Source organism: Mustela lutreola, chromosome 16 (assembly GCF_030435805.1).
Source record: "Mustela lutreola isolate mMusLut2 chromosome 16, mMusLut2.pri, whole genome shotgun sequence".
In the NCBI taxonomy this organism is placed as follows: domain Eukaryota; kingdom Metazoa; phylum Chordata; class Mammalia; order Carnivora; family Mustelidae; genus Mustela; species Mustela lutreola.
In genome coordinates, this window is record NC_081305.1 from 17,887,623 (window position 1) to 17,912,470 (window position 24,848).

The 24,848-nt window shown below is 46.6% G+C and overlaps 1 protein-coding gene across 2 annotated transcripts in view; it reads left to right on the top strand.

Annotated features, from left to right (window-relative positions):
* Window positions 1-24,848, top strand: part of RANBP10 (RAN binding protein 10) — a 69,562-nt gene that overhangs the window by 23,644 nt on the left and 21,070 nt on the right. Inside the window, exons 1-2 of one of the 2 annotated variants that reach the window (XM_059153077.1) lie at window positions 3,365-3,417; window positions 9,276-9,355. In XM_059153077.1, coding sequence (XP_059009060.1) covers window positions 9,313-9,355 — 43 coding nt within the window. In that variant the 5' untranslated portion in view covers window positions 3,365-3,417; window positions 9,276-9,312. Of the gene's footprint in view, window positions 1-3,364; window positions 3,418-9,275; window positions 9,356-24,848 lie in introns of those variants that run through there. The other variant, XM_059153076.1, reaches the window with a different exon arrangement.

Consider the following 24,848-nt stretch of genomic DNA (forward strand, 5'->3'; position numbering starts at 1 on the left):
ATGGTTAGTGTATAGAAAAACAATTATTTTCATGTGTTGATTTTGTATCCTTCATCTTTGCTGAATTTGATTATTCTAATAGCATTGTTGTGGCATCCTTAGAGTTTGCTACATATTGGATCATGTCATCTGTGGACAGAGATAGTTTTACCTATTCTTTTCCAATTTGGGTGCCTTTTATTTTTCTTGCCTAATTGCTTTGGCTAGAACTTTTAACACTCTGTCGAATAGAGTGGCAAACACAGGCATCTTTCTTGTTCCTGATCTTAGGAAAAGTTTTACAGTCTTTTACCATTGGGTATGATGTTAGTTATGGGCTTATCATATATGGCTTTTATTATGTTGAGATAATTTCTGTTTATTCCTACTTTGTTGAGTGTGACTGAGATGTAACTTAACATACCATACAATTCCCCAATTAAAGTGTTCAGTTCAGTGTTTTTCAGTATATTCACCGTGTCCTTACAGCTTTTATATCCCTGCTTATCACAGACTGATTGGGGAATAGTTTTCAAGTGCATGAAGACTTGCTGGAAGGTATAAGGCTGTGTGTTTTTATTATTTTAGACATTAGACTTTTAGAAAAGACTTAATATCACCCATTGTTTGAAGAGTTGGGACTCATTTCTTTTGAACAGTGACTCAACTCCAGCATCATATGAATATGCAACTTAGGTTCCTGTGGAGTTGCTCTCTGTGTCATTGACACCTGCAGGTGACATGGCACCCAAGTGTGGGTATAAGATCTCCTCTGGGAGAGTAGGAGTTGACCCTAAGGTTTATGTAAAGGCTTGCAGACCTGGTAAACACTATCCCATCTATGGGGTAGAGAGTTTATAGGTAGGTGTTGAGGGCTGGCTGCTGGATGTGGAAATGGTTTCCCCAGTGCAGAAGCCTAAGCAACTTGTGTTTGAGTACATGTGCCTTAGTAGTTCCTTATTCCCATGGAAATTTATGGAATTAGACCCTTGTTGCTGGTGGCCAAGCTGGTTGACCGTCCCTATTTGCGTTAACCTTAAATGGCTAAGGGTTATCCAGGAAAAATGTGCTCTAAACACAAACCCTCATTTTAGTGTCAGGAAACCTGTATGGCAGGAATGGGATCACGTGTGATGTTAGGCAGGGACTCAGGCCCTTCCAAACAGGGCAGGATGAGTGGACTGACATCCAAGTCAGGGAAACCCCTGGCTATGTTGTACATGATTATTTAGACTGATGACTGCAGAGCAGTTAAGATTGTTTGCTGCTTGGTCAGTCAAGGCATTAAGAAAATGAAGACTGGGGCGCCTGGGTGGCTCAGTGGGTTAAAGCCTCTGCCTTTGGCTTAGGTCATGATCCCAGGGTCCTGGGATCAAACCCCGCATCGGGCTCTCTGCTCAGCAGGGAGCCTGCTTTCCTTCCTCTCTCTCTGCCTGCCTCTCTACCTGCTTGTGATCTCTGTCTGTCAAATAAATAAATAAAATCTTTAAAAAAAAGAGAGAGAGAGAATGAAGACCAGCTTGTGGCAGCCTCTACCAAGTGAAGTAAGGAAGCTGATTATTTGGGCTGCTGTTTTTTCTGGGGAAAAGTACATGTTTTAATCTAATAAGAATCCTGCCAGCAGGCTTACACTGATTCTGCCCCTGATGCTTCTTCAAGGTCCATTTTTGGCAGGAGGTCAGGCAGTTTGATAGTCTCAGTCCTTTGAACCTTGCAAGCCCCTCTTTGAAGTGCTGTTCCTTTCCCTTCCCTCCTCTTTCCCCTAACTCCTGCAGGCCAAGTTTCCAGGGTCATGTGTTGGTCTGTGTCATCCTGGTTCCTGCCAGCATGATGGGGTAGCTTAATGGAGTTTCAGAGGAAGATGTGTGGGTCAGAGCCTTCCTGCTGCTGCTCTCCCAAAAGGCAGTGGCACAGTCAGCCAGAGAAGGGAAAAGGGTGTTTGCTGTAGATGAAGGACTTGCAGAGACAGGAGTGCCATGTTGTCGGAACTCATGTAGTGTTAGGAAACAGGTACATAGGTGCATGGAGCATGTCGGGGAAAGAGTAATAATCCAAGATGGGGACATGTATGTGGAAGTATTCCTTGCAGAATCATTTACAACAGGCAACAGTTGGAATGTAAATGTGCAGCCACTTGGAAATGGTCGAAAGAAGGCAACCCTGTGTTAAAAAACATTTTTGTGTGGGGACGCCTGGGTGGTTCAGTCGGTTAAATGTCTGCTTTTGGCTCAGGTCATGATTCCAGGGTCCTGGAGTCAAGTCCTGTGTCAGGAGGTTGGCTTCTCTCTCTCCCTCTACCTCTTCCCCTGGTTGCGCTCTCTCTCATGCTCTTTCTCTGAGAAATAAATAAATAAAATCTTAAAAACTTTTTTTTGTGTGTATGGTTAAATATATATTACATGAAGTTGACTATTTTCACTATCTTAAAGTATAAGTTTAGTGGCCTTAAGTACATTTGGTTTTTATGCAACCATAAAGTTATATCTCAGCCCTCTTGGTTGGTGTTTTTAGTATTCTGAGCTTCTCAACTACGTGTTGGCACTCACAGATGGTTAATATCAGGCATCGTGTGGGTTTCTCCTGTTGTACTGTTAGAAGGTAATGACCTATTTCTCTTAGTTCTTAGGGAAAGACCTCACTATTTCCTTGCACAGTACAAGCAGACTAAAAAACTCTGTTCATTTCCTTTTCTGGCCTTCCTACTCATGAATTCCACTGAGACATCTTTGACCGAGGTACACAGCATGGGCCCTGCTTTGCTGTGGATAACTTAGGTGTTTAGATACCTGGGTGGGAGGAGTGGGGGTAGGGGGATCCTTAGGACTTAAGGACACCCTGCCTCAACATTGGATGATCAGGGAGGCCAGTGGTGAGTGCATGTAGTAGGTTACGTTAGTGAGTTTGGAGATACCCAGAGAAGAACCCTGGGGTCTTGATGATTCTATACAGACCCAACCTGGCTGTATTTTTTCCATGTCTTGGTCCTTGCTGAATAGTGGCTTATCCCCGTGGGCTTGATCTTGCATCGTTCTGCCAAGCACTACGTAGGATTCAAATACTTACTTTAGGTACTTCTTGAGGATAGATTCCGCTGCGTTAGTTGGAGCCAGAAACCAAGGGACTGGAAACAGTGATTTCAGGAAACTTTCATCTGAAACTGAAGTTCCTGGTTACAGACACTACCTCTTGTTTCTCCAGCTACTTAAGGCATTTAGATGATTTTTTCGATTTTCATTAGAAAATCAAGATATGAAGGGTCTCCAAGAACTGTGTTAAGAGTCTTATATTCATTGCTTTTCTTGTTTTTCTTTTACCAAGAAATGCTTTAAAAGGGAGATGCGTAATCATTTGCTAACCAAATTTTTGTGTGTGTGATTTTTTGAAGGTACATGGGAATAGGACTCTCAGCTCAAGGCGTCAACATGAACAGACTTCCTGGTGAGTCATTGGTTAAGAGAATATTTGTTCTGCTCTTCTGATCCATTCTGTGATGAGAATCATGGTGGCAGCTAAGAGGTTGGAGACTATCTTACCTAAAGCCAAGTCATTGGATGGAAAATCCTAAAACATGGCCATGGCTGGTATGGGCTGGTATGGGGTTCCATACCAAAAATTATGGTATGGTATGGGCTTCCATTCCAAAAATTAATTGGAATTTGAACTGTTGGCAGTCAAAACCAACCCGAGCTTGCTCCTAGTGGAGATACACCTTAGAAGCCCTCACTCCCGTTGGCATTTGACCATCCTGGGACTCTGGCATATATGGAGAAGGAGACTGCTGCCAACTCTGGCTTCTTTGTTACTTTACCATTATTAAGAATCGGTTTTTAAGTGGCCTTCCATCTGGAACGTGGTTGAGGCAATTTTTTAATGAATATGAAGTGTGTAAGACTTGGGTTTGCAGTCAGTAACCTCAGATTTGTGGAATGCTCTGGGCCCTGCACATGGTCCTCTGATACTACCCAGGCACCCTTTCAACCACTTGGGCTATGTACAGTTGAAGGGATAGAAACCTCCATCAGAAGATGGTCCGAAGTCCATCTGTTCCTTCAGTGGCCTAAGTGATATGGTGCAAGCCCCTGGCATCGACATGAAGGCAGGCAAAGTCTCTGTGTCTCTGCCCTGGTTCTCTCTACTTTTTGTGCCCCAGACACCGAGAGAAGGCAACTGCCTTTTTCCAAAGAGAGAGCAGCACTTAAATGTTACATCTTTTCCCATCTATGTTTAATGTAAGACACAGATATCTTTTTTCTAATTGACCAATTTCAAGAACTTGAAATCTAGACTTGCTCAGGTTTCACCTACTTGTAAGGAGTCTGAAATGTTTTGGCTTTGATCTCAGGGAAAACTGGCCTTTAGTTATTAATCAGGATGTGTGTGGCATATTGACTTCTTTGTGTAACATGTGGCTATAATCCCCCCCCAAGATTTTATTTATTTATTTGAGAGAGAGAGAGAGAATGCCTGCAAAGCAGGGAGAAGGCGCAGAGGGGGAAGAAGAGGGACAAGGGGCTTGATCTCAAAACCCTGAGTCATGGAGCCGAACTCAAGAGTCAGTGGCTTACCCAACTGAGCCACTTGGATGCCCCTTAATCTTTTTCTTATGCCAAATGTGCTCTTTGAACTTTTGTACTGCTTTGGTGGCAGGGAAGAAGAGGCTTATTATGTAGAAGTAACTGTTATAATCTGTTATTAACTGTCACTTTAAGCAACCTTGAACATTGGTTAAATGAATTTTTATTAATCTACAGAAAAGAATACTATGCAGCCATGAAAAGAATGAGGAGGTTCTTTAGGTACTGATTTAGAGTAATCTCTAGAGTGTATTGTTAAGTGGAAAATATAAGGCGTAGAACAATGTATGATATGCTATGAAGTGTGTAAAAATTAAAAAGGCAAATTGAGCATATCTGTACCTGCTTATGCATGCATTGAACATCTTTGGAAATCTATAGAAAAACTTGTAATATCAGCTATCCCTTGGGAAGTGATAGGGCGACTAGGGATAGGACTGGGAAAGAAATTTTTCACTTTCAAAATCTTCACATTTTCTTTCTTGTGAATATATTATTTGTTTAAAAAGTCTAAGTAGAATTAAAATAAGCAAAAGCAGATGCCCTTGTATCAAGAAGTCCTCACATCTATCAGATGGATTTGGAATACAGCTTTTTACCATGCACTAGGCTTGGTATTCTAAGTTTCACTGCTCATCCTTCTTTAGTAAGAATCGTTTTTTGCATTGCTCATTTGGTTTGAGATCCATGGAGTGGAGCAGATGAGGTGGGAGGGGGAGGTTCAAGGTCTACCTGGGCTGACCTGAGTCTCTTTGAGATAGAGCCATGTGGAACCACATCCGTTTGCCTCACTCATAAGATGGAGTTTTTGACCCCCTCTGCACCAGTTGGAGGCCAGCTGCTGGTCATGTGCCTTGATGTTGAGAATGTAATATTGTGGGGAAGTGCATTTGGGGCCCTTATGCAGTTAGACCCTGTCTAGGCCCAAGATGTGGGCCTATAGGAGAAGGGGCTTGGAGACAGTAGATGAGGTGTTGGTCCCCACACTAATGTATCTGGAGAGTTGGCACCTTTTTTTACGTCCTGAGTGGTGCGTCTCTTGTTTGGCAGGAGAAAAGGGCCCCTTTGGGAGTTACACCTATTCTCATTTCACTCTGGCTGCCGGCTCTGAGGGCTTTTATTCCTGTCATTTCTTTCTTTCTTTCTTTCTTTTTTTTAAATAAAGATTTTATTTATTTATTTGACAGAAATCACAAGTAGGCAGAGAGGGGGAAGCAGGCTCCCCGCTGAGCAGAGAGCCCAATGCGGGGCTCGATCCCAGGACCCTTAGATCATGACCTGTGCCGAAGGCAGAGGCTTTAACCCACTGAGCCACCCAGGTGCCCCCCCATCTTCCTGTCATTTCTGATAATCTCCCTGATTATTCCTTAAGGTAGAAAGTAGGAATCAGGGGTGTCTAGGTGGCTCAGTTGTTAAGTATCTGCCTTTGGCTCGGGTCGTGGTCCCAGGATCCTGGAATTGAGCCCCACATCGGGCTCCCTGCTTGATGGGAAGCCTGCTTCTCCCCCCTCTCCACTCCCCACTTGTGTTCCCTCTCTTACTGTGTCTCTCTGTCAAATAAATAAGTAAAAATCTTAAGAAAAGAAAAAAAAGTAGGAATCAGTTTGCAGATAGATAGGGATTCTCTCTAGGAAGGATGGATGCCTCTGGCTTTCCCAGGAGACAGGACTGGCTGAATGGCTGAAAAGACCTAGCACAAGATAGATGTAGGGGTAGAGGGAAGACGTTCCTCTTAGGAATGATGGTGGGCTTGTTTATCCCAATGCTGGATTTGGAAGATCAGAATCCCTTTTGGCACTTTTCATTTTCTGGGATTGCTTTTTTTGGTATGTGTACATACATATGCAGGGGGTGGAGGTACTTCATGAGCATACATTATCCAAAACTGAAAGTATCATCGTTCGTAACAATTGGACCTGAAGCTACTAGCATGTATTCCACTGGGGACATGAGATGGAGGATGGCAGCAGCTAAAGCCTTTCTGGCTGTGGCTTCTGATTTCCAAGAGACCCTTGGTTGTGATGAAGGCTATTGGGACTGTTAGAATATATGGTTGGTGGGAGGTGGTGACGATGGTAGCCTAGTCTGGGTCTAGAATTTGAGACTTTGGTGTTAACTTCAGGTGAGATAATTGAGTGTTGATGTATCTTCTTGATATACTGTTGTGTCTGAGGGAGAGTGGTGGTTACTGTGGGTTTACAGGGGTGTTCTGGCTTGGTGTTGAGAGACATACAGGAGTTTGTCAGGTGGGTCTGTATGGTGGTACAGTAAGGCCTGTGAGTAGGTCTGTAAGTTGTCTTGTGTGATGGGATGCCAGTCAGAATGACCTAGTTGAAGGAAGAGTCTTATGTTCCATTCCAAGGGGCATGGACTTCTTTATTTAAGCAGTGGGGATTGCAGGAGTGTTCTGAACTTGGCAAAATGTGATCAGATTTGCTAATAAGTAACTAGTTCAAGAGTGAACTGTTGTAGAGGAGACCTTCCAGAGGGGGTGGAGGCTAAGCTGGGCAGCCTGGGCAGTAAGAATCATAAGAACTTAGACATGTGATGGAACTTCAGAAGGTGGTAGATTTTGGTTAAAAAAAGGACTCCTTTCTGTATTTTGAAATACTTAACTGGAAGCATTTCATCATAAGTAGACAGTTATATTTATATGTGCCTTATGGGTGTATATTGAGATAACTCAGTATTATCTTGTGTAGTTAAGAAGAATCCTGCTAGGTCATTGGGAGGAGTTCCTTATTTTCATGACTGTGTATGTAGATTACTTTTGATTTGTAAGTTTAAAAAAACTTGTCAGCGAATCTATCAGGGCCAGCTGGGCTTTTGGGGAGGACATTTTAAAGACTTTCCCTTCCCTTCTTGTTAGCTTGTTCAAGTAAGTTCATTCTTGTGGCATCACTTTCCGTATATTCTGCTTAGGCCATCTGATTCTCTTTATGGGAAAATGGCTCTAATTAATATTGTCAAAACAAACAAAAAAAAAAGCAGGGGGGGCTCCTTAGCTGGTCAGTTAGTAGAGCACTTGACTCTTTTTAAAAAAATATTTATTTATTTATTTGACAGACAGAGATTACAGGTAGGCAGAGAGGCAGGCAGAGAGAGAGAGAGAGAGGAGGAAGCAGGCTCCCACTGACTAGAGAGCCTGAAGCGGGGTTCGGCCCCAGGACCCTGGGATCATGACCTCAGCCAAAGGCAGAGGCTTTAACCCACTGAGCCACCCAGGCGCCCTGAACACATGACTCTTTTGATCTCGGGGTCATGAGTTCAAGCCTCATGTGGGGTGTAGAGATTACTTAAATAAATAAAACATTTTTAAAAAAGATTTACTTATTTGAGAGAGAGAAGGAGAGTGCGGGGGAAGGGCAGAAGGTGAGGAAATGGGAGAAAAATCTTAAACAAACTCTTTGCTGACCAGACCATAAGATTCACCCCTTTAAAGTATGCATTTCAGTGATTTTAATGTACTCACAGAGTTGTGCTACCATCACCTCTATCTAGTTCCAGAACATTTTCATCACCCCAAAGAGAAGCCCCATACCCATTAGCAATCATTCTCTTATTCTCCTTCCCTGCAGCCCCTGGAAACCACTAATCTACTTTCTGTCTCCATGGATTTTCCTTTTCCTGGACATTTTTTTTTTTTTTTTAAAGATTTTATTTATTTATTTGACAGACAGAGATCACAAGTAGATGGAGAGGCAGGCAGAGAGAGAGAGGAGGAAGCAGGCTCCCCGCTGAGCAGAGAGCCCGATGTGGGACTCGATCCCAGGACCCTGAGATCATGACCTGAGCCGAAGGCAGTGGCTTAACCCACTGAGCCACCCAGGCGTCCCTCCTGGACATTTCATATCAGTGGAGTCATACAACAGGTGTTATATTTGCATACCGCTTCTTTCACTTAGCGTAATGTTCTGAGCTTCATCTAAGTTGTAGTGTGTATTAGAACTTCGTTTCTTCTTATGGCCAGATAATATTCTGTTATATGGGTATATCACATTTTGCTTACCCATGTGTCTGTTGGTGAGTATTTGGATTTTTTTTTTAAAGATTTTATTTATTTGACACAGAGAGAGCAAGCGAGTGAGAGAGACAGAGCAAGCACAGGCAGGGGGAACGGCAGGTAGAGGAGAAGCAGGCTCTCTGCTGAGCAGGGAACCCAATGGAGGGCTTGATCCCCCGACCCTGGGATCATGACCTGAGTCAAAGGCAGATGCTTAACCCACTGACCCACCCAGGCACCCTGTTTTCTTTTTTTAAAAGAATATTTGGATTGTTTCTACTTTTTGACTGTTACGATTTATGCTGTAAACATTTGTGTACAAGTTTTTGTGTGGACACATATCTCATTTCATTTGGTTGTATACCTAGGAGTGGAATTGCTGGGTCATGTGGTAACAAATTTTATTTAGGGTTTTGATCCATTTAATTTTTATGGTGTGAGGTAAGGATCCAACTTCATTCATTTGCCTGTGGCTGCCCAATTGTCCTAGCATCAGTTGTTGAAAAAACTATTCTTTCCTTACTGAATGATCTTGGTACCTGTGTTGAAAATCATTTGAGCCAAAGATGTATGGATTTTTTTTTCCTAGATTCTCAATTCTATTCCATTGATCTATATATTTGTCCTTGCCTATACCATACTGTCTTGATTACTGTTGCTTTGTAGTAAGTTTTGAAATTGGGAAGTGTGAGTCCTTGAACTTTTTTCTTCTTTTTCAGGATTGCTCTGACTCTTCCGGTTCCCTTGCAATTCCATATGAATTTTAGAATCAGCTTGTTAATTACTATAAAGAAATCAGGTGGGATTTTAATGGATTGCACTGAATCTGTAGATCAGTTTGGGAAGTATTGTCATTCTAATAATGTTAAATCTTCTGGTCCATGAATGTGAAATGTTTTTCCATTTGTTTAGATCTTCTTTAATTTCCTTCAGCAGGGGTGCCTGCGTGGCTCAGTCATTAAGCATCTATCTTTGGCTCAGGTCATGATCCTAGGCTCCTGGGATCGGAACCTGTCTCCAGCTCCCTGCTCCGCGGGAAGCCTGCTTCTCCCTCCCCCACTTCCCTTTCTGCTGTTCCCTCTCTCGTTGTGTGTCTCTCTCTGTCAAAAATAAATAAAATCTTTTAAAAAGAATAAAGATAGATGTTTATTGTTACATATTTTCTCTAAGTACTACTTTATGCCTCACAATTTTTTTTTAAAGATTTTATTTATTTATTTGAGAGAAAGATAGTAAGGGAGCACATGTAGTGGGAGGGGCAGAGGGAGAGGGAGAAGCAGACTCCTTGCTGAGTAGGGAGCCCTATGCAGCCCTTTGCAATCTCAGGATACAGGGATCATGACCTGAGCCAAAGGCAGATGCTTAAGTGACTAAGCCACCCCTGTGCCCCTCACAAAAATTTTTTAAATTAATTTATTTGAGAGAGAGAAGAGAAAGAGAGTGCATGTGGGGGAAGGGCAGAGGAAGAAAGAGTCTTAAGTAGACCTCACGGTGAGTGTGGAGCCTGACTTGGGGCTCAGTCTCGCAACCCTCAGATCATGACCTGAGCCAAAACCAAGAGACAGATGCTTAACCAGCTATGCCACCCTAGTGCCCTCTCTTTTTATGAATTTGATATGCTGTTTTAGTTTGAGCTTTTCATTTTAAGATAGTTATTACATTCTTTATTCTTGTTCTTCCTGACCCAGGTTGTATTCAAGACAATAGAATGCTTGAATAATTTTCACATGATCGGGCACTATTTGTTTAATTGGCTGAGCCTAGCCTTTTTCCATCATGATCAGTAATATGATGTGGTCTGTACTTTGAAAAAGTTTGCTTAAAAAAAAAAAAAGAAAAAGTTTGCTTAATGCTCGTTTATACTCTAGCACATCAGGTTTTGTGAAATATGTAGGTACAGAGTTTGTTCCCAGTCCACCATCGAGTTTTCTGTACATTTGTTTTTTCTTATTCATTTATATATCAGTCTATTTTTATGAATTTGTTATTAGAGGGTAAAAGAAATTTTGAAAATAATGTCACCTGCAATCTTGTGCTTAAGGGCTGAGGGCTTCAGGTTGGAGGGTTTAAGCAGCTTTGCGCCTGATGGTTGTTACTGGGTCAGGGAGACAGTGGGTTGGGTGTTACAGGGAGCCACTGAGGGATTTAAGTGGAGGTGTGATCTGTCCAGGTTGGAGGGGACAGGAGCAGGTGCAAGGATGCCAGTTAGGGACTGTCTCAGTGGTCCAGAAGAGCATGGTGGTATCTGGGATTCGAGAGATGGGGAGGACAGGCCCTGTGGAAGTAGTTCATCCAGCTTGGTATCTTCTGAGTAGTAGGTGAACAGACTGCAAACTACTATGTTGTGCTTATAGGATTTTGCTGATAATTTGTTTTAAGAATTCTTTTATTAATAAAATGGCCTGGTGATAGCCATTTTAGATGCCAAGTCTCAGTGTCATTCAGAGCAAGTAGAAGAGTGTAAATCGAACCGCCCTTGTCCGAGTGACTCTAAGAAGAAGGTAACTTGGGAAGTCTAGCCTTGGCCTGCCCGGGTGCTGCTGCAAGAAGTACCTGGCCTTTGGCTTAGTCCAGCCTTTCACAGGTCCCTGAAGAGAAACTTACGAGAAAGGAGAGGCCCAAGTGTAGAACTGAAGCCCCTTTTCTTATAGTTCCTGATCTGGTTGAGTGAAACCAGTATCAACAGAAGATGGACTTGACTGAGAGAGAGCCTCCACCCCTCTCTACTTCTTGACTGTAGGAGATAACCTCTGTCTGTCATACACACGCGAGCGCCTGCACACACACACACACACACACACACACACACACACACACAGTCCCCTCACCCCACCCCACCCTTCTTTTCTCCTCTGCCAGGGGCTGCTGGTTTCTCTGGTTGCTTGCATCTTGTTGCTGAGTAGACCTTATGGTAGCTGCGTGAAGTAGGTGTGGAGGCGGTAGAGGCAGTTCTCTCTTTCTTTGAGGGGCCCCAAGACTCTGTGGCCTGTGAATGGTTGACTGTACATTGCCAAGGCCTGAAAGTGCAGTTGAAGGGCAGCTTGTGAGCCATCCAGGCAGTTATACAACTCACTTCTCTGGCTCTTCTCTTTGAGCAGGTCATATCTCCTGAAACCTCAGTGCTTTGTTTACAGTCCAGCACACAGTGAACCTGCTTGCCTCAAACTAAGTTTATCCGACTGCAAAACCCAGATCCTCCTGCTTTCCTTGTGTGCACTGACAGTTGCTGTTCACCCAGCCCCCAGGTGGCACTCTTTAATCTTCACCCTGTCCCTTTCCACATCCATCCCATGGTTCTGCCGCTCTCCAAGTATGTCTTTAGTCTGGTCCCCTTCTCTGTCCTTACTGTCATTGCCTCCCCATTGGGCTCTTTCCATGGCCTCCTGATTCAATGCTCTATCTCAGGTCTCTGCTCTCTACTTCCTGTCCCTTGCCTGTCTGCCAGGGACACAGGCCTGTAAGCCTTGCTTGGCATCTTCTGCCCTCTCTACCCTCCACATGGGCTGCACACCAGCATGTTTGTGAGGCCCAAGATACACTGCAGACATTCTCTGCTCTGCCTCTTCATAGGTGCCCTTCTTACTGTGGGGGTATCCTTCCTGCTTATGTCCCCCTGTGTAATACCGCTTAACCCTTTTGGTTCTGACCACATTTCTCTCATGACATTTACCTCTCTGCCTTGTGTGACTTATTCATATTTACCCAACGATACCCTCACTGGGACTTGGACCACATCTTTTTATCACCACGCTTCCAGAGCGAGTATAATGCCCATGGGCTCTTTCTGCATCTTGCTGAGCTCTGCCTTACTACTGTGGCTTCAGTAAACCAAGTGTGGTTCTGGAACCATTCCTGAGTCAGGTCCCTGCTGGCCTGCAGCCTGCCCTTGGCTGGGAGATGCCTTTATTTGGATGGTAGCTTCCCTACTCTGCCCTAACTATTGTGGCACTGATTGTGCATGGGGGCTCTGCTGCCACCTTCTACCTGAAAGAGGAGTGACCGTCCCCCCTTCTCCGTTTGTTAGGGCTCAGTGTTGTTGAATCAGCTCTGGGCTCACATTTAGTCATGTGAGGAAACACATCTTTAGGGTTGCGGTCAGCTTGTGGAGCAGTATGTAGCTCAGTGCTTAAGAGCATGGACTCTGGAGCCACACGGTCTGCATTTGCATCCTGGCAGCTGTGTTACCTGAGGTAAGTTACTTAACTGATCTGTGCCTCTCTTTTCCCCATCTGTAAAATGGAAACAATACTTGTATGTAACTCACATATGGAATGGCTTTGAGAATTTAGTGAGGTCCTGTATAGTGATTAGAACAGTATCTAATAAAAAAGGGGTATATACATGTTAGCTTTTGTTGTAATTGAGAAAAAGTATTTTTTCTAACTGTGGAAGGAAGAACCTATACATTTGAAGTTCTTTTTTTTTTTTTTTTTTTTTTTTAAGATTTTATTTATTTATTTGTCAGAGAGAGAGGAGCGAGAGCGAGCACAGGCAGACAGAGTGGCAGGCAGAGGCAGAGGGAGAAGCAGGCTCCTCGCCAAGCAAGGAGCCCGATGTGGGACTCGATCCCAGGACGATGGGATCATGACCCGAGCTGAAGGCAGCTACCCAACCAACTGAGCCACCTAGGCGTCCCCACATTTGAAGTTCTTAAGTAAATAAATAAATACAGTTTTTTTAAAAGATTTTATTTATTTATTTGTCAGAGAGAGAGAGAGGGAGAGCAAGTGAGCACAGGCAGACAGAGAGGCAGGCAGAGGCAGAGGGAGAAGCAGGCTCCCTGCCGAGCAAGGAGCTTGATGTGGGACTCGATCCCAGGACGCTGGGATCATGAGCTGAGCTGAAGTCAGCCGCTTAACCAACTGAGCCACCCCTCATTCCTAAGTAAATACAGTTCTTTTATGAATGTGTATCAGAGTGGAGTTAGATGTAATTGAAACTACATTTTGTTTTCAGTGCTTGTGTTTTCTGTATTTGAGTAGCCATGTTAGTATGTGTTAACTGGAGTTGAGTTATGGAGGATGAAGATGGCATAGCAAACAAACAGGATGTTGATGTTTCAAGTGTTTTCTTGTAGGTTTTCCTGTACTAGCTCCGCAAGGATGTCTTTGCTTCTGGGGCTGTCAGGAGCAGGGTGTAGCCACTCTTGGGGTCTCGCTTGGTCCTGGGAGCAGAAAAGAACAGAGTACCTTCAGTATGAGGCTGGTGGTCAGACTTTCCAAGGAACATCTGGGCCTGTCTCAGCTTGCACAGTCAGAAGTTTCTGCATGGTCAGAAGTTTTGAGGTTTACCTTTTGTAAGGTGTTTTTGACCTCCATTAAATGTGAAACCAAGGAGCACATGTGGTCCAAAATAAGAATGTCAGAATTCATGGACAAACGGCTTGAAAGCAGGGCAGATAGTCTACAGACAGGTGAGTACCCTCAGCCCGACCCTCCCATCGCTGAGCTGGCAGCGAGCAGTGTGGGCTGCGATCCCTGGATTGAGGAAGCAGGGGGAAAAGTCAGAGGCGTGGACAGAGGGAGGGATTTGGGCTTCTCCTAATCTTGAGGGCTTTGAAGGGGTTGAGGATAAGACAGATTCTCCTTTTGTGCCTTGAACCTCAGAGAGGGCCAGGGAGATTCAAGCTGTGTGGATTGGTAGCCCCGTCTGCCTCAGAGCTGGGTAGCTGGTAATTTCCTCTTTGCCATTTCTGTGCAGGAGGCAGCTGTTGTCTTAGTGTGGCATGTATGACCTTAATTACTACAACCCCTCAGGAGAACCCTTGAAGCAAACTTCCTTCATACTGTTGGAAAAGAAGCAGCTCCACAGCTGAGGACTGGGGGTTGAGGGATGCGTATCTCCTGAAGCAGATGGCACCTCGCAACTAGACACTGGTAGGGGGTGAGAGGGTAGTAAGGAGACTGTCTGCCTTGCTCCCACAGGATGGTCATGTTCAAGTGAACATCTCTTCCTCCCCCTAGAACTTACTTTAATTAAGCCTACCCTGAATGGTCTGTTAGGAGCATGCCCCCAGGAGTGTTTGTGTCCTGATCTCGGGCTAGGGCCTGCTTCCACTGGGTGGGACAGATTCTACAAATAGCCGATATTTCTCATTTGCATGTGCCATGGGAGAAGCATAGCAGATAGCAGAGATGAGGGAAATGACCTGGCTGGGAGTGGAGGGAAAGATAACCCGGGTTCCACTAGGATGTCCAGAGCAGATGGTGGTTTGGCAGTTGGGGCCCAAAGGCCAGGTATCTGTTTGGAATCCCTGGTGGTTCCTGTGGTAGTTAATGGTGCCGGTGCCACAGGAGCCGCTGTGGTCCCTGCGGTGCAGCTTGTTTCATGTGAGAGGCCCTCTGTTCCCGGGCTCCCCCTCCCTGGGGCAGCAACGTGCTGGGCCTTGTAGCCAGCTGAGTCCTGGTCCTTTTCTGTGGACCTCTTCCCTTAGCCACAGGGAGACCTGTATTACCTTAACATATCAAGACAGCTTGGCAGCCTTGTGAAGTGAGGCAACTCAGTCAGGCATGGAAATTATTATTCCTGGTCCTGGAGATTTCTTGTCTACAGTATCCTATTTTCTTCTTCCAAACACCAGCTCCCACTTCTGTAGCAGAGGTGAAAATTCTCAATTTAAGACTGTTTTGCAGGACAAGTTAAGTCTTTTGAGGTAAGAGGTTTCATCAACAGCAGAAGGGCCAGTTCTGAAACCTGAGTTTGTCAGTCTCTGAAAACAGAGATTCTCAAGTGTCCTCTGGTATGGTTGTAGGCTGGGGCCACCTCAGGGTGGAGCTGAGTGGGGACTAGTTACTGCTCAATACCTTGCTTCCCTCGTGCTGGGCAGGAGTCTGTATCTAGGTGTCCTGGAAATACTGCACCACCATACCTGGGCCTCCTCTGGGGAAGGGTTTTGCGCATGCCCATCTCTCAGGATCTGGCAGTGTGTGCGAAGTCACAGGCTCCTGCACTATTGGGGATCACCCATCCACCGACTTTCCCAGAGGCTCAGAAGGAGCTCACTGGAGACAAGGAAAAGGCAAACCCAACTCTAGAGGAGAGATACAAAGGCCTAGGGGTTGAGGTTGCCTCTCAGTTTTGTGGGACAGTGCCACCCCTTTCCTTAGCCTGATTCAGCATGGGTGACAGACCAAGTCTGTCCTGTGGGAGCCTGAGGTAAAGGCAGGTAGCACTGTTAGATATGGCAGATGCTACTTGAGCCATGTCCTAGACAGACCTAGCTAGACACCCACTGGCTTCCCTGTGCCTCCCCTGGCTATCAGGTATTGATTTCTTTGGGGGCAGGGAAAGAGTGTGACTCTTGGAAGGCCCCTTCTATGCGGGTGCCGGCTATGCACCCCCTGGCCTTGCCCATGGTTTCAAACTGACACCTGCTTCTTCTCAGTAGAGGGCCTGGATCCCCCTGTGAGGGCAGGCTTTACCCGGTATCAGCCTCTGCTGTCGCCATCTACTTGCAGAGCCTTTTTCTCCTGCTCCTTACCTTGGCTTCCATGCAGAGCAGACTCCCAGGGTACCCTTGAACCCTTTTGCCTGGAGGTGCCAGAGGCCTAGCCTTAGGATTGTGTAGATCCTGTTCCTTGGTCCCAGGGTTCTGAGAGTTTGGGGTAGCAGCCATGTGAGTGTTATGATGGGCCTTCTCTGATGCCACCACGCTGCCTCTGCTGAGTGAAAAGTTGTCCTTTGCTTTCCCGTTACCCATTGTTGAGCTACTCCGGGCAATAGGTCTGTCAGATTTTTTAAGGTACTTGAGGTTTGGGGAGAAACATTTGGCTGATGCATTTCCGGGGAGGGATGGCTCTGAGTAAGTGGCCATCCTTGAGAAGCAGCCCTGCCAGGAGGTCTCCCAGGACACATGTGTTCCTTCCGCAGCAGCCTTAGGCTCAACAAGCACCCTGGCCCAGCCAGCCCAGTACCTTCCCTCCATAGCCAGTCTCACGAGTGACCTTTTGAGAGGCACCAGGCATGGCTGCTGAGCTCTGTAAAGTGCGCTGAAGGCCAGCCGGGTGGCCTCCCCAGGAAGCCGGGGATAAGCAAGAGTGGAGCAGGCCTGGGACTGCCGTTGTTGAGCTATTCGGACAGATGGGTGGTCCACCCCCCTTGCTCCCTCGGGAATAAAGGAAGCAGGAAGTCTCAAGTGCCCAGGATTGACCATGAAGCTGGTGCTAGAAATGGAGAGGGAGGGAAACTTGAGGGTGAGTACCTCCTGCAGGCTGCCATTCCATAGCCGTTCTTGTGTGATCCTCTCATCCACCCTGAGAGAATTCAGTCGAGAGAACCCAGAGGGCTGGGTGGCGGAACTGGGATTCAAACTCAAAGCCCAGCTCTGACTGGGACCCATTTATTGGGGAGAGATGGCTGGCTTGGTGGCATGGGGGCCAAGGCTTAGGCTAGCTTTGTGGGGTATGGGCTGGCCTCTGTATGCTAGTCAGTCATGGACCAGGGCCAGAAGCTAATGGGCAGGCACAGCTCCAGCCCCCTTCCCAGGTTCTGTGCTAAGGTGGTGATGATGCAGAAATCTTTGTATTTAGTGGGGAGAGTCCTCTCCATTCCTAGTTGCCCTGCACGGAGGCCCCTAACGTGTCTCGCGGAGGGAAGTTGCATGGGGTGGGTGCCTGGAGCAATTGTGCTGGAGTCCCTGGCAGCCCCGCGGGAGTCTCCTTCCTCCAGGGCATTGTAACCAGGGATGGCGTCTGGGAGCTCCGAGATGACAAACCATTTCCTTCCCGCAGCCACCCCCACACTTCTGGGAGGGAGACTCTGCCGCTCTGAGTGATCATGGAAGGGGAAGTGGGTGGTGCCAAAGCATCTGAAGTGGGCACCTCGGGCCTCCTGGCCCCAGTGAGGCTTGGCTTTCTCCTTGCGTCACTGGCATCTGATAGGTGTCTGACACGGCAGGCTTTTCTGTGTGGGTGCCAGGCTGGCTCCCCATTCGTTCTCTCTAGGAGTGACCAGGCTTACTCTCTTTAGACAGGGAAGAATGGTTAGTTGTAGCATTTCGGTCAGAGTGTTGTCCCAGTTGTGCAGTTCCAGCCATCCTCTGCCTCAGAACTACCTGGACCTGACTTCCTACAGGGCCTGACCCAGGCAGCTGTGCTCCCTTGTTTCCTTCTGGACCTCACATCCCAGTGTCCTCTCAGACAGCTGGCTTCTGTAGACAGTCCTATGGTAAGGGTGACAGCTCTCATTCATGGCCTTATCACTCCACCAGGCACACCCAGAGAGGGTGACTATTGCTCCTGCTACCAACTTAGAAGGTTCTGGCTTTGGCCGCAGGGGTTCTGTTTGGAGTTGTCTTCTGAAACAGAGGGTGGTAGGCCTAGAGGGGAGGCTACCAAGGCAGAGGTACGACAGTCATCATAGCTGCTGGACCCTCTTAATGGGAAGGAGGGCTTAGATTCATGGATTTTTCCAGAGCGGGCAGAGATACTTGTATCAGCTGCCTTATTTCATAGAAGAGGAAACAGACCCAGAGGAGCTACATAACTGACTTAGGTATAGAGCCAGGTCCACCGCCTATCTGCAGGCCTCTTTCCAGGGCCCAGAAGTGGCTTCACCATTAATCTGTATAAGTGGGGACAGGATGCAGGCAGACAGCTCTGATTGCTTTGCTTTTCTTAAAAAAGAAAAATGACAACAAAACTCATCACAGTCAAGCCCAGGACTGTCCACTGGCAGTGTGTCATGAAGTGGTTTGACCATTGAAATCCTGTACTTCAGACTTCCCGCCAGCCCTCGACCATGTTTCCCTTTTTACTTCAACAAACATTTCTTGAGCATCTTTTGTGGACCAGGTATTATGCAAGGTGAACAAAAGGATGCTTAGACATGGGCCCTTTAGCCAGAGGACTTTGGTTGCTTTAAGGGAGAGAAACCCATCTCTAACCAGGTTGGTCTGCCAGAACTCAGGCAGGGTAAAACAGAGGAGTATGGTCTCAGGGACTCAAAGGCTGAGACTTTCCTTCTCTGCCTCTTGCACCTGCTTTGTGCTTATTAGCTTTAGGCTGTCAAACCTTCAACACAAGATGGGAACAATGGCAGCCCAGAGCTTTGAGACCCACTCTCCTCCCAGCATCCTTGTAGATAAATTCCAGGAAGCTCTCTTACTGATCCAGTTTGGGTCAGGGAGGAGGAGTTACTAGGATTAGCAGTTCCCACTGCAGACAGGATGGGTACGGGGAGGAGCTACTTGAGAGAAGGTGAGTGCTATCCCCTAAAGAAGGGGGGCTTGCAGGCAAATCCTAGCATTCGTTGCTCACCTACCCTACTGTTTGTTCTTGCAGCCTTCAGGGAGGGGTGCTAGAAGGCTTTGTGCCCAGTCCCTTCTCACAGTTGATGGAATTCAGCCAGATACCAGGAGGAAGTAGTACTGGTCAGGTCAGCTTAGCTTGGGGTCCAAAAACCTTGTAGGGGTTACTTCAAGCTTTTCTTTCTCTCTCTCTCTTTCTTTCTTTCTTTCTTTTAAATGGAGCCCTGTCTTTGGGGAATTCAAGTGTTCTACTTTCAGAGCATCTTGCTTTTTTTCCTGAGATTGGATTGGGAGCCACCTCAAGGAGGAGGTAGTAGCTTCACCCTTGTGGGCACCTGCTTGGTTCTCACCTGAGTGTCCCTCAGAGGAAAGGAGAACTGAGCTTCTGGGAGTGTTATTTACAAGACCACTAGCCCTCCTGTAGCCTCTCAGGGCCTCAGTTTCCTCAACCTTCAGATGGGGTTTATGGTACCTTCTGATTATTTTGGAGACTCAGTATTTTTTAAGGTTAACCTTAGAGCTATTTGACAAGACCTTCCAACTGATCCCCCCTTACTTGGTAGAGAAGGGAACCAAGGTCCAAGGAGGCAAGTGACTGCCCAGGGCCTGCCGTCTTGGAAGGACAAGGCTGTATCCAGGACCAGCCTGCAGAAGCCCTTCAGGCCACACTTCTGCCCTGGTACCCAGGGCTACAGTGTCCCTTCCTGACAGGCCCCATGCCCTCTGTAGGACCCTAGCTTGAGACTGACGACAGACTCTCTGCAGAATGTACAACTGCAATCAGGCTGTAGCCTTTTGTTTTTTCTCCTGTCTGCCTGATTCCTCAAGATCAGCAGTGGTAGTACTAATTTCTCTCTGCCATACAGCCTCTCAAGGCCTGGGGAGAGGATTCATTGCAAGTGGGGTAACTTAATCCATCGAGAGTAACTTCGTGCCCTTTAACATCTCCTCATCTATTTTGGGCTTCTGGTGCCGTTCTCTGTGTTTGTTCTGCTTTTTCTAGTCTTTGACTGGCCTGAATTTTTCTCCCAAAGGGAAAACAGAAAGCCATTGTATCAGGACAACACAGTAGGAAAATCCTCCAGTGACTTCATTTCAAATTTTCTGTCTATACCACTGTTTGTTTAGTGAGTGTTCCCCATCTCAGCCTTGAGCATCTGGGATGAGCCACAGTCTTGCACTGGCCTTGTATAGCCACCCACCTGCTCTGACTTAACGTGTCTGAAAGGCCTGCTCCTTCTCTTAGTAGGCAGTACCACCATCCACCCATTTGTCCCAGACAGAACCTGAGCAGCATCCTTGTCTGCTCTCAGACCAGCAGCACACACATCCAGTGGGTCCTGTTGACCCTGCTCTGACTCTTTGTAAGTCTCTCAGCTCCAGCCCCACTGGTCGTCTTTTCCTGTTTCTCAGATATGGTGAGCTCATTCCCTTTGCCCCCAAAGTTCTTTTTCTGATTCTCTCGTTAAGCACACCTCCGTGTAAGGGTCAGAGCTTGGCAAGGTCTAACTTGACTACACTATCACCATCCCCATTCCCGTTTCTAGCCCATCACCTGGCTTTGTTTCCTTCAGAGCAGATTGTGTCTATCAGATGTTTTCTTGTTTGCTTGCTGGTTTACTTACATATTATGTCTTCTCGGGGTACCTGGGTGGTTCAGTGGGTTAAAGCCTCTGCCTTTGGCTCAGGTCATGATCCCGGCGTCCTGGGATCAAGCCCCACATTGGGCTCTCTGCTCAGCAGGGAGCCTGCTTCCCTTCCTCTCTCTCTGCCTGCCTCTCTGCCTACTTGTGATCTCTTTCTGTCAAATAAATAAATAAAATATTTAAAAATATATATATTATGTCTTCTCTGTTGCATTCACACCTCCCCCCGCCCCTAATTTATCAGCCCCATGAAGTAGGCAGGCCTTTGTTAGTCGTCTAAGTGGATTGGTTGCTTGTCCTTTCCAGAGGATGGAAAGGTAGCATGGTGGCCCTAAGCCAAGCCACTGCCACAGCTACTGTTACTAAATGAAGTGATTAACATTCCATTTTTCACCCCAAGCTAGCTTTCACACACACACATTTGTACCTTCTCCTCACTACAGGCTCTTAATTGTGTTTGGAAAAAACATTGGTTATAAAATCATGGCTTCAATTGAAGATACATTATAGCTCTGTGTTTTTCTTGCAAAAGCTTTTAACTTCATAGCACTCTGATGAGCAAGAGACAAAGAGCTGAGGTGTTTATTTTTTACACTGATCATTCCTGATGTCATCAGGGTGGCGTTCTTTTCAGAGGCCCTAGAGAAGAAAAGAGGTTTCCTTGCCTTTTCTGGCTTCTGGTGTCCACCTGAATTTCTTAACATGTGTCCCCATCTCTCCATCTTCAAAGTCAGCAGCATAGCATCTAATGGTCTCTGCTTTCACATCAGCTTTTCTTTTCTTTTTTAGATTTTTATTTATTTATTTGACAGAGAGTGTGAGAGAAACACAAGCAGGGGCAGTGGGAGAGGGAGAAGCAGGCTTCCCACCAAGTAGGGAGGCCGACTCGGGGCTCAGTCCCAGGATCCTGGGATCATCACCTGAGCTGAAGGCAGATACTTAATGGCTGAGCCACCCAGGCACCCCCACATCAAGTTTCCTGAGTAGACCCTCTTGCCTCCTTCTTACAGGGACCCTTGTGATTACATTGTTTCCCCATCCAGGTAATACAGGACAGTCCAGTCTCCCATTTCAAGAGCCTTATCTTAATCACTTTTTCCTCCCTTAATCTCTTCTGCAAAATCTTCAATAGCATATTCACAGGTTCTGGGATTAGGACATGGACATTTTTGGGGAAGCTTTATTCAGTGTACCATAGGGATTCTAAATTTTCTTCCTTTGGGTAAATCTATATAATTGATAAATCATTTGGGAATTGGAAACAAAAACAGGAAAACTTACATATTTTCCAGACAGCCTGAGGTGATTCTTGAATTGATTCTAACTAAATACTTTTTTTTTAATTGAGCTCTTTGTGTTTTTAAAATTTAAAATCCGTATTTATAGCTTGATGGTAGTTTTGTCAAAATAATTACATAGTTTATTTTTTAAGAAAAGCATTCAAAATACTTAAATTTCTATTTTAGCCCTTTGGAAATGTAAGCATCTGTTGTTTTGGTGATAGTTATTGAGCTCCCATACATGGAGACAAAAATATCTCCCACTTATCCTTGAGTCATTTGGCTTAACCATTAAGGAAATAGTTCTGGGTGATTTTACTACTTTTGATAAATCAAATGGCCACATTAAAAAAAAAATACATTTATTTATTTATTTTAGAGAGAGAATACATGGAGGGTAGGGTCAGAGGAATCGGGAGAGAATCCCAAGCAGACTCCCTGCTGATTATAGAGGCCAGCCTGGGGCTTGATCTCACGACTTTGAGATCATGACCCCAGCTGAAACCAGAAACCAAGAGTCAGATACTCCCCAACTGAGCCACCCTGGCGCCCCCAAATGGCCACATTTTTATTAGGATTTCTGGAGTACTTACTGCTTTAATCTGAGAAAGCTAAAACAAAGAAAATCTTGTAGTTCAAGTTTTCTATCTTCTAGACAGAAAATCTGCATACAAAATCTGTCCGGCAGGGGCATCCTTGTGTGAGAGAAAAATGGGCTAGAACTGGTCATTGCATGTGAACACACAGATGTGTGTGTGTGTGTGTGTGTGTGTGTGTGTGTGTGTACACGTACATGTACTACTTCTCAGACTCCTGATGTGCTAGGCCTGGAAGAAATGGTGATGAGATCATATGGCCCATGCCCCAAGGACCTCCTGTCTTGGCCAGAGAGGATAGTTAGGGGGCATTGTCAGGAACAGTGACTGGTGACTTGAAAGGTTCAGTAGGAATCAGTATTGATCAGGGATGTGAGCAGTGTGCTGGGGGAGAGGGGGCCAAGTAATGTTACGGAAAACTTGAAGGGGCAGGCTTTAGAGTTGGATCATGATGAACTGGTACAAAGGGAGGACCCAGTGAACATCAACAGCTGTGGGCAGAGTTCTGAGAGGACCCACAGGACAGCAAGCTGCTCTCCCTAAGGATTCTTGCGGAGGGCTAGAATGGGCAGTGGCTTTCCTCGACAGTGTTCCCCCACTACCACCTGGCCTCAGGAGGTGGTGAGTGGTGAGCTTGGCTTTAGGGAAAGCTTTGCTGCTCAAGCACCATTGAGAGCCACACTTCTGTCCCTGGCATCCCAGGCCCCTGGAGCGGAAGTCTGGGTTTCTTGCAGCAGTAGGGTACTTAGCAGAACAGCCTGTCGTAGGGGATTCCATGCTGAGAATTTAGGCCTGTGGCCTAAAGTGAAGGGCTCCTATCTTTCTGTCTGGATCATATGCATGTTCTTTGTATGTGAGAAATGTGACTTCTTGGTTCGGAACCCTTTTCCAGTGGGCACTGGGTGGAAATGTGTGTTCTGGTCTGCTGGCCGTGGCTGCCTGGTGAGGTGGAAAGGTGGGGACACCTTGGAGAGCCAAGATAGGCAGCTGCAGCCTTCAGGCAGGAGGCACCAGTGCCTCTGTCTTCTTCTAGGGCTGAGATCTGGCCCTTCCCCATTTCTGGCCTGGAGGCCTCCTGAGTCACTGCAAATCAGAGATCTGAGGTCCACAGAGCCCTAAAACCAGTGCATCTAACCACTGCCTTCTGTGGAGGGTCTGGGGCTTGGGGACGATTTTACTGCCCCGGTGGTTACCACACCAAATGAGATAGGATCCATGACAGGGAAGACGTGGGTTTTGGAACCTGAAGGCTTGGGTGCAAATCCCAGCTCAGCCATTTCTCAGCATTGTGGGCTGGTGAGCAAGGCCCCCGGTCTCGAGGTGGAAGTGGCAGTACCTGTTGTGACAAATACGCAGCGTTATTGCCACATTCTCCTCACAGGTTGCCCCAGTGTGGTCAGTTACTGTGTCGCATGTGGGGAGTGCCCGTGCTCCATCGGAAGGATCCAGGGAGGATGGCTGTGACTGGTATAGCGTGTGGATGAGGATCCTGAGGCAGGGGAAGCTGGTGGGCAGGCCTGGGGCCCTAAGCACAGTCTGAGCCAGACCTGGAGGCATAATTGTCACTTTGCTGTTCAGCTGGACCCCCTTCCTTTGTGGCCTTCTGTAGTTGCAGGTGCTGCTGCAGAGCCTTATGGCCTCCTGTATGGAGGCCCGAGGAGAGCCATTGCCTCTGGTAGCCTCATCAGCCAGCCCTTGGGCAGGAATGGGCATCGCTGTGCCCCAGAAGAGTGCTTCCCTGAAGTCAGATGATCTGCAGTGGAAAGACTCCTTTCACGCCTGGGCCTGTTGATGCCCAGAATAGCACTTTGTCCCCTGAGCTCTGTCCCCTATCTCCAGTATCTCTGGAGAATGGGAAATGTGGGAACAGAGCCTGGCTCTAGGCATTGCGCCTTCTAAAGCCAGCCCTGGGAAGTTCTCAAGATAGTTTCCTTGTGATGTGGTAGAAAGCTATTGAGAGGAGAGCAGCAGGTCTCTGAGTCCTGTACTCAGTAGTGAGAGCCATTCAGCTTTGGTGTGTTCCCCACTGTGGGTTCTGGGGAAGCTTTGTTTAACCAGAGGGTTCCTGGCTGAAAAGAAATGAAAGCTCAGAGTCCACAAGGCTTGAGATGGATAATATGATTAGGAGAAGCAGCTTGTCCTTGAGCCCAGCAGTACAAATGCAGGGCAGAGTTTGGGCTCCGCAGCCTGATCAGTTCCGCCTCTCCATCCATGCCCTCTGTCTCCTTTGCCAACTACTGTCCTTGTCATCCATCTGCTTCACCCTCATACCTCTGCTTACAGTCTGCCCACATCCCGCTGCCCTTGGCCTAACCTCCCCTTCCCCACCACACACATCTGCACATACTGAAAATGTTTGAGCCCTGCCTTCCTTTCTCAGCTACTCAGATCCTCAACCTCTCTGCCTTTCTGGAGAGAGCTTCCCTCCCAGCGGAGAACTTCTACCCACGTCACTTGGGAAGGGAGGGGTATGTTTAAGCATGTTCACATAGGCATGCTGCTTAGACCCGAAGGAGGCAGCAAA